At 38.7% G+C, this 14,948-nt stretch overlaps 1 protein-coding gene across 2 annotated transcripts in view; it reads right to left on the reverse strand.

Moving 5' to 3' along the window:
- Window positions 1-14,252, reverse strand: part of thoc2 (THO complex 2) — a 99,619-nt gene extending 85,367 nt beyond the window's left edge. For both annotated transcript variants that reach the window (XM_079892298.1, XM_079892297.1), the window contains exons 1-3: window positions 14,164-14,252; window positions 12,984-13,027; window positions 1,432-1,523 (exon numbers count right to left, since the gene is read on the reverse strand). In XM_079892298.1, coding sequence (XP_079748424.1) covers window positions 1,432-1,523; window positions 12,984-13,027; window positions 14,164-14,228 — 201 coding nt within the window. In that variant the 5' untranslated portion in view covers window positions 14,229-14,252. The remainder of the gene's footprint in view (window positions 1-1,431; window positions 1,524-12,983; window positions 13,028-14,163) is intronic.
- Window positions 14,253-14,948: the final 696 nt, after the last annotated feature.

The following is a 14,948-nucleotide window of genomic DNA, read 5'->3' on the forward strand; positions in this document are numbered from 1 at the left end:
TCTTTTGAAGCTTCCTCGCGTCGTACAACACAACGAACGCAATCAAACATTTAAAAAAGCACCACGTTACTGTGCGTTCACACCAAATGCGAATAGCGCGTCAAATTCGCGTCTACCGCGTCTATTTTGAATCCATTCGCGCGTCCAGAGAAAAATTGACGTGCGTAAAAAGCAAAAGTTTGAAACGAAATTGACGCGCGTCTGAGGCAAAATCCGCTTGTTTGTTTGCACGATGCTGACGCTGATCGAGCATTTACTGCATCGGAGCGAGGATCACCCTTCAGATAGTGTGTGTAAGATGTTTAACGTTAACGTTACACTTGCACTTTTCTTATATTTCAAGACGCAAGTATTTGACATTTTGGGAATGTAATAAATATTGACATCATGACAATCAATTTGAAACCCCAGCTGCATATTTGTTTTCAGAATGGGATTTTTCCTGTTAACAGGATTTCCTGTTTTTCTGACTTCCTTTTCTGACCTTATACTTACCTCAAGTTGCCTTTTGGGACATACATGCATGCATACATACGTACATAACATATCATTACTTGCTTGTTGAGAGAAGTTTATTTCAGCATCATATAAAATAAACAATAATGATAATAATAATATTAAAGTAAACACAGCTCTGGTATCGGAATAGTATCGGTATCGGCCGATATCCAAATTCAGGTATCGGGATCGGATCGGAAGTGAAAAAATGTGGATCGGTGCATCCCTAGTTTGTTTAATTTCATATGATTAAAAGATAAGTAAAATGAATGTGTTATGTATTTATTTGATTGCCAGAAAAATTAAAAAGCACAACAGAATTTGGAAATAAAAACTAAAAGAAAAAAATGGCCCTAAAAAAAATTCAATTTTGTTGTTTTTAATAATTCAATTAATCAGAAATGCTTTTTGATTATTAAAAGCTAATTAAACTGCTAAAATGTTATCCAGAACAATTAAAACAGAAAACCCCCATTTCATAGGGCCCTAAATATGTCATTTTTATCATTTTAATAAATTGTTGCTAAAATGTATAAGCTTCATGATTTCGATAAATTAGATTACTAACTTATTACTTTTTGATTAGTAAAATAATTTAACCATTAAAATGGAGTCTAAAAAAAAATTTTACTGAAAGGGAAAAAAAAAAAAAAAAACTTGAAGAATTTGGGGGGAAAAATGTAACAGATTTCATAAGGCCCAATGTCACATCAAAGCAACCCAAATATCTGAGTGAAATTCAGTCTTTATTCATCGGCATTCTTCTCCTAAACTCCCCCCTCGGAAAATCTGGACTTTATTATGATACATTTGTCATTTTGCCTCGCTAAACTCTTAAAACAAACTCCAAACGAACTTCGTTTCGGCCTGATTTTGTTCAAAATGACTTCACACCAGTTTGTTCTTTCTTTCTTTCTTTGGATCAGCACTCACCGTAACATCAGCCAGGAGACCGGCAGCCACATCCACCTTCAGATTGCCCTGGATAACATGCCAGCAGAGCTCATACAGGCCGGACTGCAGATCTACAAGACAAAACACACACACACACAGACTCAGTAACAGCGTTCAGTTCCTACAGGCATACTGCTGATAACACCTGCACAACATTAAAGAGTTTCTCACCACCGTCCTGTCAAGAACGGCCCGGGACAGGCGTGAGAGTGTTTCGGGCAGCTGACAGAAAAAAGTTCACAGATAAGAGGAATGTTCTGCAGGAACACACACATCCACTCTGGACACCGTAACCTGTTACTGTCGTTTCTTTATCCTGTAACTGTTAGAAACATCTTACATTAATATTCCATTACACTGTTATCCCGTTATAGTTACCACTCTCATAAAATACTTGAATTACAAATACTGTCAGGACGAGCATTCATGACGCCTGTCAGGCGCTTTGCTTTGACAAATTCTTTTGTTACAAATTCACGCGAGTATTTCAATTTTGCATGAATGCTCGTCCTGACAGTATGAGAGTGGTAACTATAACGGGATAACTGTGTGTAATTAAATATAAATGTAAGATGTTTCTAACATTTACAGGATAAAGAAACGACAGTAACAGGTTACGGTGTCCAGAGTGAATGTGTGTGTTCCTGCAGAACATCTGTGAACACTGAGTACCGTATTTTCCGGACTATAAGTCGCACTTTTTTTCATAGTTTGGCTGGTCCTGCGACTTATAATCAGGTGTGACTTCTATATCAAAATTAATTCAGACTGAGATGAACCAAGAGAAAACATTACCGTCTACAGCCGCGAGAGGGTGCTCTAGTTGGCGGAGTTGTTCAGAAGCGACACCAAGGGATGAAGAAAATGATCGCGGGAGCTTGGTGAACTTGTTTACTGGTAAATTTCTTGTTGGACTCGCTGGCTTATGTTAATTTAGCCTATTCAGCCTCCCAGGTATATGTTCTTTATGCTATTGTGTAGCTGAATAACTGTTAATGTGTTGCGTTAACACACCGGACACCTATTCAGCCTGTTGTTCTGTGTGCTACTGTGTAGTTGAATAACTTGCCTATATTGATTAAATGTCTGTTCTTGGTCTTGGATTTTGTGAAATTAATTTCTAAATAAATGCGACTTATAGTCCAGTGTGACTTATATATGTTTTTTTCCTCTTCATGACGCATTTTTTGACTGATGCGACTTATACTCCGGAGCGACTTATAGTCCGAAAAATACGGTATGCAATTTTATTTAATATCTTTATTATTATCTTCATTTTTAATGTAGGGATTTAAACCGTCCTTTTGCTTCATAGCTCTTTTGTGCACAGCATGGATATAGAAATATTATGTTTTCATAGAAAGTTTGAAGGACAGCTTTGGCCAGGATATGGAATAGTGCATTTTGTCAATAAAAAAGAAGAAAACTGGGCCTTTTAATCAGATTAATCGATTAATCAAAGAAATAATCGGCCAACTAATCGCTTATCAAAATAATCGTTAGTTGCAGCTGTACAATAAATCAGTAAGTTTTCCCCCATATTCATTAACATTCACCAGTGACACTTTCCAGTTTTCAGTTCTCATGGAGTTACGTCACTAGTTGGAAATGTCCCAGCTGTATCTTGTCATTACAGCTCTTCACACTCGCTGCCACTGTGGGAAACGCCTCCCCAAATGTGTGAATTGGGATGGGATGAAAGTGTCCCGATAAAGACGTTAAACGTTGTTACGAGTAGCCGTCAAGCTAAGCCGTGTCTGTCACAGTGAACTGCAGCATCTCCAGCACACGCCAGCTACCAGGAAACCATTCACAGCTGCAATATTAAAACCATCATGCTAGAGATCACCGCAGGGACAAAAATAAATAAATAGCCTAAATAAAACGCACATCAGCAAACCTGACCTTACCTGACTAGGCTACCGTACAATTTTCCGCACATAATTTCAACATGCTGCTATTTAGCCTAGCGTACTAGGCTACTAATTAACTCTACGCACTGTCATGTCAGGGTGACGACCAGGACGAGCCTGTTCTGAAGACTCCCGTTAACTTTGACTGCATGGGAAGAGAGCGCGCCTCTTTCAGGCAGACAGTGCAATTCATTTTATACCAGCAGGCCTAACAATCATTTGATTGGTTCAACCGCCACCCGCCCGAATTTAACTAAAATACTATTTTTCGCCACGTCATCCGCCCGATCCACGGTTTAACCGCCAACTGCGCATCTCTACATCATACAGAATACAACCTATGATAGTTACGCATGTAGTACGTTAGTGCGTGTGGGAATTCAGAAGGTATCACAGCCCTGCATCCCAAAGTTTCATATCACAGTTTTATAATAAACGATCAGGATCCACAATCTGAATTGCAATCTTCTCAATTTTTAGATATACTATCAAAAATAGTGATCTGCAGAAACAACATCTGCAATAATTACACTCTGAATAAAGACCACAACAAAACTCCCGAGAGCTAATAAAAGAGGAGGTCTCTAAAGCTTGACAGAAGTGAAGTACACTCAGGGCTGGTCAGCGTGACGACAGACCCACCGTGGTGGTGGCACACATTAAAAAAAAATATAATGAAAAAAAAAGAAACTTTTGCAAGGGCTGTGTGATTATTTGAAATCATACAAAGGTGATGTGAGCATTTACATTTTCTAATCAGTAGGGGAGGAACGGTACATGTATTCGTATTGAACCGAAACGGTACGGGCGTCAGGGTTCGGAGCATGAATATACACAGAGAATACACGGCATAAAAATAAAAAAAACTTGCGTGCAAATTAATGAATGTAATGGGGTACTACTGTTAGATACGCAGGTTCTTTAGGGACACCTAATTAGGGCTGGTCCGAATACCATGTTTTGAGCTTCGAAGCTTCGGTAGTAATGAACATCGAATATTCGAAGCTTCGGAGAGAGGGGGCTGAACATATTCTTCTCTCTAATAAAGGCAGGAATCTCTATGTGTCTGTCTGCCCGTTTGCATTATTATTATTTCGAGAACCGTTCATCCAATCGACTTCACATGGGAGTGCAGTGTCGCATTTGGTGCAATATAAACGGACAGGAGAAGCGGCGCCACATCTATTTCTAGCATGCACGCGTTTTCCGCGTGGCTCGAGCCGCGCCTGAGCTTCTGCCTGTCTCACACAGGCCGAAATAAAAACGAACACGCCACGCAGCCAGTGTGTCGCCGGCCTTATTCAAGCGCGAATGAGAACCGTTTCGTGGGGGATCCCAGGTGTGAAAAAAAAAAAACTAAAAAAAAAAACGAATATTCGAATGTCAAATTTTGAAATCGAATACCAACCCACCGAACGATTATTCGAATATTCGGGTCCAGCCCTACACCTAATCTGAAACTCTGCCTTAGCTCTGAAACAGGCTGCGATGTCAAGATTGCAATGCTGGAATATAGTGAGTGAGTGAGTGAGTGAGTAAGTGAGTGAGTGAGTGAGTGAGTGAGTGAGTGAGTGAGTGAGTGAGTGAGTGAGTGAGTGAGTGAGAGAGAGAGAGAGAGAGAGAGAGAGATCGAAAAGTCGCAAAGTGTTTACTTATATTTGTGTGCGTGTGTGTGAGGTGCGGGCGCGATCGAACAGTGGAAACATAAAAACATACTGTGTCATTTTGTTTATACAGGACATCATTCAAACTGCAAAGTGTTTAAGTTAATGTTAATTAAATTTAAGGAAAACAAATATATTAATCTGAAATGTAGCAAATAAATTTTCAATTCATTCAGGTACAATTACCAAACATATCTCAAAGTCTTTTTGTCTTTTTATTAATTTAATGAATAAACTAATTATATAAAACTATTGTCAGTGCACTACAAATAAACTGGTTCTATACCTTTACTTTATTAATAAAACTTATTTAAAAAATACAAGGCTTAAGTAATTTATTTTCCTTTGGTGGTACAGCCTGAGACATGCACAAGCCTTCTGCATTTTTGTTTTGCTTTTCCCTCCATTGTACCGAACTCGTACCGAACCGTGATGTCTGAACCAAATCGTGACTTCTGTGTACCGTTCCACCCCTACTAAACCGTGTCCAATCAGAACGCGCCTAAATCTAGTGTGTGTGACCAGAATTACCGTTACTGTAAACAACAGAAACGGGGAAATTAATCCAGGGCGGTATAAAGAATTGGTGCCAAAAAAAACAAACAAAAAAAACATGAATATTTTGGATACAGGAGAGATGATGCATCACAGAGCCAGGTAATTTGCAAGACCTGTCAAATTATTGTTGCAGCAAAGCACAGTAACACATCAAACCTGTTGCAGCACCCGAGGCAGTGCCGTAAAGAGCTCAAGCAAAGCTGGGATCTGATCGTGTAAAATGAGCGCTCAGTTTAGCAGCTCCCTAAACACGGTACGTGGACGGGAATTCGAGAGAGTATGGTATGGTTCATTCACCGGTGTGGAGATTTATTAATGATGCTCCTCTCCTCCCCTGATGACCACACTGGAGAACATCCGCCTCAGGGCGAGAGGGAGGCTTCAGCTTACTAGTGCCTTTGTGGAGGAGGAGCGAGTGATAATGGATCAAACACTAAAGGCCAATCTTTTAATCAAAGTATTCGTTTAATCAAAGTATTAAACGAATAGACAAAGCAATGCTCTATCTGTTCTATAGACATGATGTGACATTTCTACTTGTTGATTAGTTTCCCTTCTGTCTGTTAAAATTGAACTCACAATATCGAACAAACAATCGTGATAGTATTTCTTCTTGTCCATATCGTGTGCACGTGTCGTGAAGGTTGCCATTTCATGTGGATATCGGCACAAGAGTGAAGTACAAAGTTTTGTTTGCAAAATAAATCATAGCAACCAAATGAAACAATCTATGTCAAATAATACACTTGTTTGTTCACAGTTTGAACATTCTTGTTTCCATTTGTTTAATTTCTGAGGTGAATTATCCATTGTTGCTTTTACAGCCACACAGCTGGAGCACTAAATGATATTCAGAGTCACATTACACGCTTTTAACATTAAATAAAGCACATAAACAGTGCCTGAGATTATCTCTGTCAACTTTGTGTTTGTTGTTCCAGCTCATCGCAGAAAAATAAATATTGTATTTGAATATTTGGGCTCATAAAAAACAAATATATATTTATTACGACCGCCGCTAGCATAGCTAGCGAAAGCGGTCATATAGGGATTGTCAAAGTTTTTTTTTTTTTTTTTCCGTCATCTACTGATTTTTTCGTCAACGATACCAGGGACACCGAAACACCGGGGAACATGAAATTTGGTGGGCATGTAGCCCCACTAGACTTTTACGGAAAAATTTAGTTTGGTCCCCGGGGGCCACTCCCCCCCCGCGCTGGGCCCCCTAAAATCCAAAAAATGCAGTTTTTCCTAAATAACTACCTGAACCGTGGCACCGAGGATGAAGAAATTTGTATGGTATGTTGGTCTTAAGGGCCCACATCAACCTAGCCCATAATCACTCATTTGTGATTTGCGCCCCTTCCCATAAAAAATGAAAATGCAATATTATTCTGCTTTAATCGCCCCTATCTTCAGTTGAGATGTTCAGAACTGCACCATATTTCATGTGTATGATTAACTTGACATCCTCTGGGGGTATGCTAAGTTTCGTAGAATTTCATCCATGGGGGGGTATAAAATAAATTCATTTATGTGCACATTTAGTGACTGTACACTCATCGGCCTGTAGATGGTGCTGTTCAGCGAAGGGTTGCTGGTTTAGGATGATACTGTCACACACACATGCAGGAATACAAACAAACGCAAGCATGCACACACACTGACATCCACACGCACAGACACACACACACAAACACACACGCGCACACACATGTACGCACGCATACATACACACACAGACACACACACACACACACAGACACACACATACACAAACACACACACATACACACAGACAGACATGCACATACTACTACTTTTTTTAGGTATCAGCCATATACCCGATTTACCAATACCCAATGTGTTATGCTTGGGCAGTATACTAATGACGTGGGTGGGACATGTTTCATGCCATGTTAGATCACATCCTGAGAGTCTACGCTTTCAGAAAATATCTAGTTTATATAGAGTTGAATCAGTTTTCTCTTCATGGTACAGACCAAAATGTATTATGTGTACACTTTCTTCACCTAAATCCATAAAATCCCATTAATTTCAATGGGACATTTACTTAAGTGTTCTACTAGGTACAGTGGGAATGAGTTTAATTTTGTTAACATTGTTTTTTTAAAACTCTGGGACCAGGGCTACAAGATAAAACCACTTTTTTGGGGAAAAAATGTTTTTTATTCCAGTAAAACACAACAAACCCATGCCAAAGTCAGATAACTGACTTTTACCATCAACAGGCACCTCAACCGTTTGGTAGAGGTTTGTAGAAATTGAATGGGAGGGTCCTTTGAAAAAAACAACACATTTTTCATACTTAGTATGTATAAGTATATTTTTTGTGGAAAGCCAGTGCAGGCCTGAGCGGCGGTCATATTTTGTACCGCCATGCGGTACATCTAGTTTAAAAGACATTTAACGAGAAAGACGTTATCTTATTATTCATCAAGTTGTCACCATTTCTGAACAAGTTTACGATTAAGCAATATACAAAACAAGCTTACATTATATCTCAAGGTTTTCTTTAAAAACTAAAACGTGTGTAAACAAAAAAAATATAAAGAACAGAAGAATTTAAGCTCAAGCAGCGCGAACGGGAAAAAACGCTAATAAAGCAAACTGGGCCAATCATCGTACAGAACGTACATATACACTCGAGTCAGCGTATGGTTATCGTGTTTATATTGTTTCACATGTTCATGTTGAGAAAAACAATCTCCACATGCTCGAGTGAGAACACGCTGCGCTGACAGACGTTTCAGAGAGATAACAGTGTGCTAATGAAGTTTCTAACAGCACTTTTTCTGTTCTTAAACCCTCAACGAAACTTAAAGGAGGTATATGTCTGAAGATCATTCTGCCATCAGGTAAGTTATCCTCTCGGCTCACGCGGGGTCCAGCTGAGCCTGTCTTTCCTCAACGACTGCTGTTTGGATTTCATGTGATTTATCATTGATTTTTTAGAATAATAATTGCAGATCGAATATTCAACTATTCGTGCACACCCCCCTCGTTTGATGAGGAAAAATGGAAAACGGTGATGGAAAACGTGTGAATTGGAGTGAAGAGGACGCCGTTTCAGCCTTACCTTTATATCAGGGAACACTTAGTAGCAGTCGGCAATTTATAATATGTGACTCTGGATCACTAAACCAGTCACATGTCGCACGGGTATATAGCCATCAATACATTGTGTGGGTCAAAATCATCGATTTTTCTTTTATGCCAAAAATCATGAGGATATTAAGTAAAGATCATGTTCCATGAAGATATTTTGTAAATTTCCAACTGTAAATATATAAAACATTTATTTTTATGAGTGACTGCAGCACAATTGCGAACATAAATGGACAACTTTAAAGGAGATTTTCTCAATGTTTTCTCAATTTTCTCAGATTTTCGAATAGTTGTATCTCGGCCAAATACTGAAAGCTTATTTATTCAGCTTTCAGATGATGTATAAATCTCAATTTAAAAAAAAATGACCCATGTGACTGGTTTTGTCGTCCAGGGTCACATATAAGGATGTGCAATGCTAAAGCCTTTATGTAAACATATCATTTGTGTCGTTCACTCGCAAATATGCAAAAAAGGACGTTAGCCAGGGGTTTAGGAACGTACAGTGTGAACCGACAGCAGATGTTAGTTTGTTTTTAATGCTTTGCCAGCTTCTGTTTTCATGGCAAGAAAAATGTATGTTAAAACTATATCAGGTGCTTACTATTTATTTTTGCTAAAAACTCTAAAACTATTTTTGGGTTAACTTTTTGTAAAAAAAAAAAAAAAAAAAAAAAAAGAGTTAAAAATTTAAAACAAAATTAAAAAAAAGGTTAAAACCAGCACAATCTAATAAAACATGCTTCAATGACAAAGTTTGGACAGAAAGAACATGTTGGTGGATCTTCTAGTATCAAAAGCTGGTGTCCTCCTGGAACGGGCTATAAACAATCTGGTCCATCAGTTTGAGATCTGATAGAAAACTTCTTCTTCCAACATCGGGGCTGATTTCATGAAGTTTGTTCATAGTATATAAATCCCATTCTGTTTGCCACTTGTTATTAATATAGAAATGAATTAAACGAAACCAGATATTAAACTGATGACCCTTTAGTCAAGAATCATTACAAGTGCTGGGTGATCATTTTTAAGGGATGACATTGCTTGGAGACATGACTTCAGATCAGTAATTATAAGAACATTTCTGTTGCATAGTCTTTATGAAGTCCAATGCCAAAATGATAGCGTTCATGACAGCGTATGAATACCCAGGATTAATTGATAACCCCGGGTAAATTATGAAGCAGTGTGAAAACTGAAGCAAGATAACCCAGGACTCCCTTTACCCAGGGTCAACTAGTAAAAGTGTGCAAGCCCTAATGTGTGTTGTGTTCGTACAGAAATATGGGTTTCAGTCTTCATCTCTCCTTTTGTTAACTTAAACACAGTTCGTAATCATTAGGCAAAGTAAGGCACGTCAACTATTTGTACAGTGAATTTCACACACGCTGGTAATTCAGTCTCACTTTCCCCGACAACAAAACGTACAGTTTTGCCCATAAGTTTACACACATACATATATTTTATGACGTAAAATCACTAAAAGCCTTCCTTCCTCTGGAAAAAATAGTCCCTGACTGTAAACAGCAACAGAAGTTACAGACATTATTTCACCATTAGATGGCGGCAAGGACTGTCTTTATGAGCGAGTCAATCAGTAGAGAAGACTTCTATATTGAAAGGACTTAAACGTGTGATCATGGAGAAGCAAGACGCAACTGACAGAGGACTAGGGCACAGAAAACTCCTAAAGTTAGAGATATCGCAGCAGACATTCAAACGTCTTTTTATTATGAATATATGACTGAGCTGAAGGGAAATGCTATATCTACTGTAAATGCAGGGACTCTCGCTTACTCGATCTCTCACAATACTCTACTATAGTTTAAATGAGCAATACGCTGATTTCACGCAGCCGCCATTTTGAAATCGAAAGTGAGGCTCCGGTGGGAAGAACCCCGGAAGTAAAGATAAACAACAATGCCTTGGACTACCAACCTGAAGCTGCTGCCGCGATTTACACTATTGGATGTTAATATCCAGTATAGGATATGTATATAGTTCATTCCTGATTCTTTTTTACATTCTGAATTATATATAAAAAAATTATTTTATTTATAAATGAATTTCACTGTATATAGTCTAAAGTATGAAAGAAATGTACAGTTTTAGAATTGACACAACATCATTAAACAACAATATGCCATCGCATTCACGACTCTCCTGTGATTAAAGGCGACACTTCCGGTTTTCTTCCCACCAGAGCCTCGCTTTCGATTTCAAAATAACGGCTGCGTGAAATCAGCGTATAGACCCCTTTTGCGCCGACGTCACAGTTACGTCACGGCGCTAGCTGGAGGCAAAACAAACGGAAAACTGGAGGCGGCCAATACAAACCAGCACAGATTCGGCTACATAATAAGGAGCTTAAATTACTATTTTTATTATTAGGCTAAATGTCATCTTGTTGTGTTGTTGGGTGCAAGAATCGATGAAAAATGAGTATGCTGTATCTGGAATTTTTATTTCTAGAAAATATCCACATCTTTAAAATTGCACCGTAATATGTCACTCTTTACATTGTCGTCTTCTTGGCGCTGGTTAGGCAGAACTGCGGATCGTACACACAAATCTTTACCATTCAGCACATAGTTATAGGCATCTAAAGATTTATATGTCCTCAGTTTCTCTATCGGGCAGGTGTAGAAGTCAGGCCACTCAACTGTTGGTAGCGTTAACGTTAATCCTGTCAGATCATCCATTGACTGAGCGTGAAAATGTACTTTTGCAAATAACAATCGCGGTCCTGGACAGTGAGTGACCTTGCACATTAAGATAAAACTGGATTTTCTCCAGTTATTGTTAAAAAAACAAGCTCGTTCTGCCTCCAGCTAAGCCCCGCCCACACAAATACGTCACCATGTTTACCAACTGTAAAAGGGTCTATATCAATGAGAACAAACATGTTTGCGTTGCTAAGAGTGGTTGCTAGGGGTGTTGTGCAGTGATACATAGAGCCGTTGGGGGACGCGGTCATAGCCGTGTTTTATCGTGACTAAATCAGCTATTGACCAATCAGAATCAAGGACTGGAACTAACCGTTTTATATATACACACACACAGTTTAATAGTTCATGAGTCCCTTGTTTGTCGTGAGCATTGGGGTCCTTACACTGTCATTCTCAGTAGGGGTGTTGAAATTAATGGACGATTCTGCATAGGTCAGTAATAGACCATAATCGCTTATGGCCTGCTGACGATTCTCTGACATCATTCCTCACAAACGCACTTCTCGCGCCAGCGTAAAACGGCGGGAGGCGAAAAACAAAAGCGAGTAATAAAAAAAAGTTCCCACTATTTTAACATTTACAGCGTGTGACCGCGAGTGTGTGTGCGAGGCTGCGAGCGTGTGTGAGGCTGCGAGCGTGTGTGTGCACGACTTGAGTGTGTGTGTGTGCGTGAGCGTTATTGTAACTTAAGTACACTTGACAGTTTCATGTGCTTTTAGCATTACTAGTGTTTGTTCTGCATGGTCCTGTCGTCTGCTGTGTTCAGACTTTAGTTGTGTTTGACGTTTGCTACATTCAGGAAGTGTACGTTCTTGCAGCAGATCGAATAAAAAGGGAGTTCATATATCTGACTGATTGAATTCATTTACGAAACTTTAGGCATGTGCCGTAATATTGAAAAGTGAGGATGCAATGCATCGTGATAATCGAATCGAAGACATGATAATCGAACTGAATCGCGAGACCAGTGACGATTCACACCCCTAATTCCCATTGCCCAAATCTGTGTGTAGACCATAAACTGATTCACGACCTGTGCAGAACACACACATATTCTGCCGACGGAGTGCAAGTTGTGTGATCTGCATCTGTGTACGTGAACATATCAAACTGAGTACTTAGAAAGGATATGTGCAACTATGCGTGTATGGTACGCTAGTGTCCGCGTTAAAAATGAAATATATAGAAATGTAAATCTCTAGCTCAAGTGGAAGATTAAAATGCATTCTTCCAACCTCTTAGAAACCAGTGTGGATTGCTTTGGAATATCGGGAGAAGACATAAAAATATGAGACGAGAGATTTCCCATCAGCCCTCTCAAAGCACAGAGCAGATCCACTTATCTTAGGGGTAAATCTGAATAAACTTGGCTTAGTTCTAACATTTAATGTAAATTATTTTGCTTTCATTGTTCAAGGATGTTGTATTTGTAAAGTTTGATTTGCATTAAAGGCATAATTTGCACAATGTGAATTATTTGTGCAAATAATAATGCACCAGTAACAGCCCTAAGAATAAGTCAAATGAATTAAACTTACCTTGACCACTGGGTTTTCCTGCAAGGTCCTGGAAAAACTGTAAACTAGAAACAGAAAGAAAAAAAGCATAAATGAAGTGAACTTCAGTTATTAATAACACATGATTAGCAACAAAGATGACCCAATTTACACAGGATTAAACTAAATTAAATCCTAACAGATCAACATTAAGTAGAGTTTACTATTGACCATCTCTTTAAAGCTTGTTCATGTTATCCAGCACCGCAGTCATCTCTGTACGATAAACATGACTACCATCTACAAGTTGAAGTTCAGTATCATCTGAATAACTGCAAACATGTGCCATTAATCGGTCCTACATCCACACAGGTGAAACTACCTGTAAGACACAGGTGTATCATGCAAATATGAATATGAATATGAAGTGCTCAAATCCCCCTAAAAAGACAGCACTGCACATGAAGCCTCACCAGATTCGGCAAAGCTGAACACAAAGGCAGCTTTACTGGGTTTTGGACCAGATGCCAAACAGACTAAACACATGTTATCCAGCATGATCAGAAATGCTGTCTGCATTAGCAGCTCACACGGTCTTCACACCATACTGCACTATGAAGACCACTAAGTAGGTGTCAACAACTAGACCGCTGACTCAGTGTGTTTTGAGACTGTGCTGTTCATTAATGTAGGGATGATCACTATATTTCGAGACAACCAATATCTACCAGGATTGAACTCTTTAGCACAGCTAACTTACATCTTACCCTTTCATCAGGGTTAGGCAACCTCATGACACCCCATAATATTAACTTCAGGCTTGCTTGATGTTAAAAAATAAGATGTTTGCCTGCATGAAACATGTAACACACGTTACATACTGTAACACACACTGATAAAGACACATGCTAATGCTAACCCAGCTAACTATTAGCTCACTGGCGTTACAGTCATGAAAATAACCAATAAAGTGTCTTACATATACATTTGAAGAAACTACAGACTTTATATTCTTTATTTGGTAAGCAGTATATTAAGGTTTATAGGCCATTTTATTGAACTTTAAGTAATTAGTTTTTAACGCGCACTAGCAGTGGACATTGACAATGAAGAGAATATGATTTATGCTTTCGACAATAACCCGCGGTGATAACGCCCAAAAAAATGTATATAACTTTATTCCCATACACACTTTCCATCCGATTACTAAACTCCTACTCACAACTCATTTTTGCCCGATTTGTCCCAGTTTTTTATCCAGTCAGACGGGAGGATAAGCGCCGCCATCTTCCTCCAAACACACTCACACACAGCCGGATGTTTAGCACACACACACACACACTCGCGCGCGCGTCAATGCATCTCGGGATGTCGGAGTGTTTATTTTCAATTTATTTTCATTTCATTTGCAAGTCATTTAATATCTACATTTTCATAAAAGCCAACAATAGCGATGTTAAGAATAAACATGTTGAGAAATAATGAGATAATAAATGTTTTAGAGAAATCCCCGAGCATAGCTTCTGTTTTCTTCTTTCATCTGAACGGCTTTGTTGCTTTTTATAATTGTGTCTTTTGATTGTACAGACAGTTGTATATGCAAGCTTTAACTGTATATAAATTATTCAGTATAATAAAACATTAGAAACATGTTGGTGTGTGATCTTCGAGGAGGAAATAGCTAAAAGACTGCATTTTTACACACTTTGCTACCAACAAAAAGTACAAAATTTATCATTTAACTTGCAAAATATACACCATAAGAAGTCTGCATTCTTCCAACAAAACTACGAGTGATCATTTAGAGAGCATAGGCCTACACAATAATTGTGTCTGGGGCTGGAATAACTTGATCAGATGTAGATTCAAAGGGACAGTGGGAAACACTTCTTTATTTGCTGCAACATAGTTATTTATTTTCTTTGTTGTATATTTCTGGACTACATGTTCTTTATCAGCAATCATGTCAGTATTCCTTTGTTGACTTTGACTTTATAATCTTACTTT

The sequence above is a fragment of the Squalius cephalus genome (assembly GCF_949319135.1).
Source record: "Squalius cephalus genome assembly, chromosome: 14".
Taxonomy (NCBI): Eukaryota; Metazoa; Chordata; class Actinopteri; order Cypriniformes; family Leuciscidae; genus Squalius; species Squalius cephalus.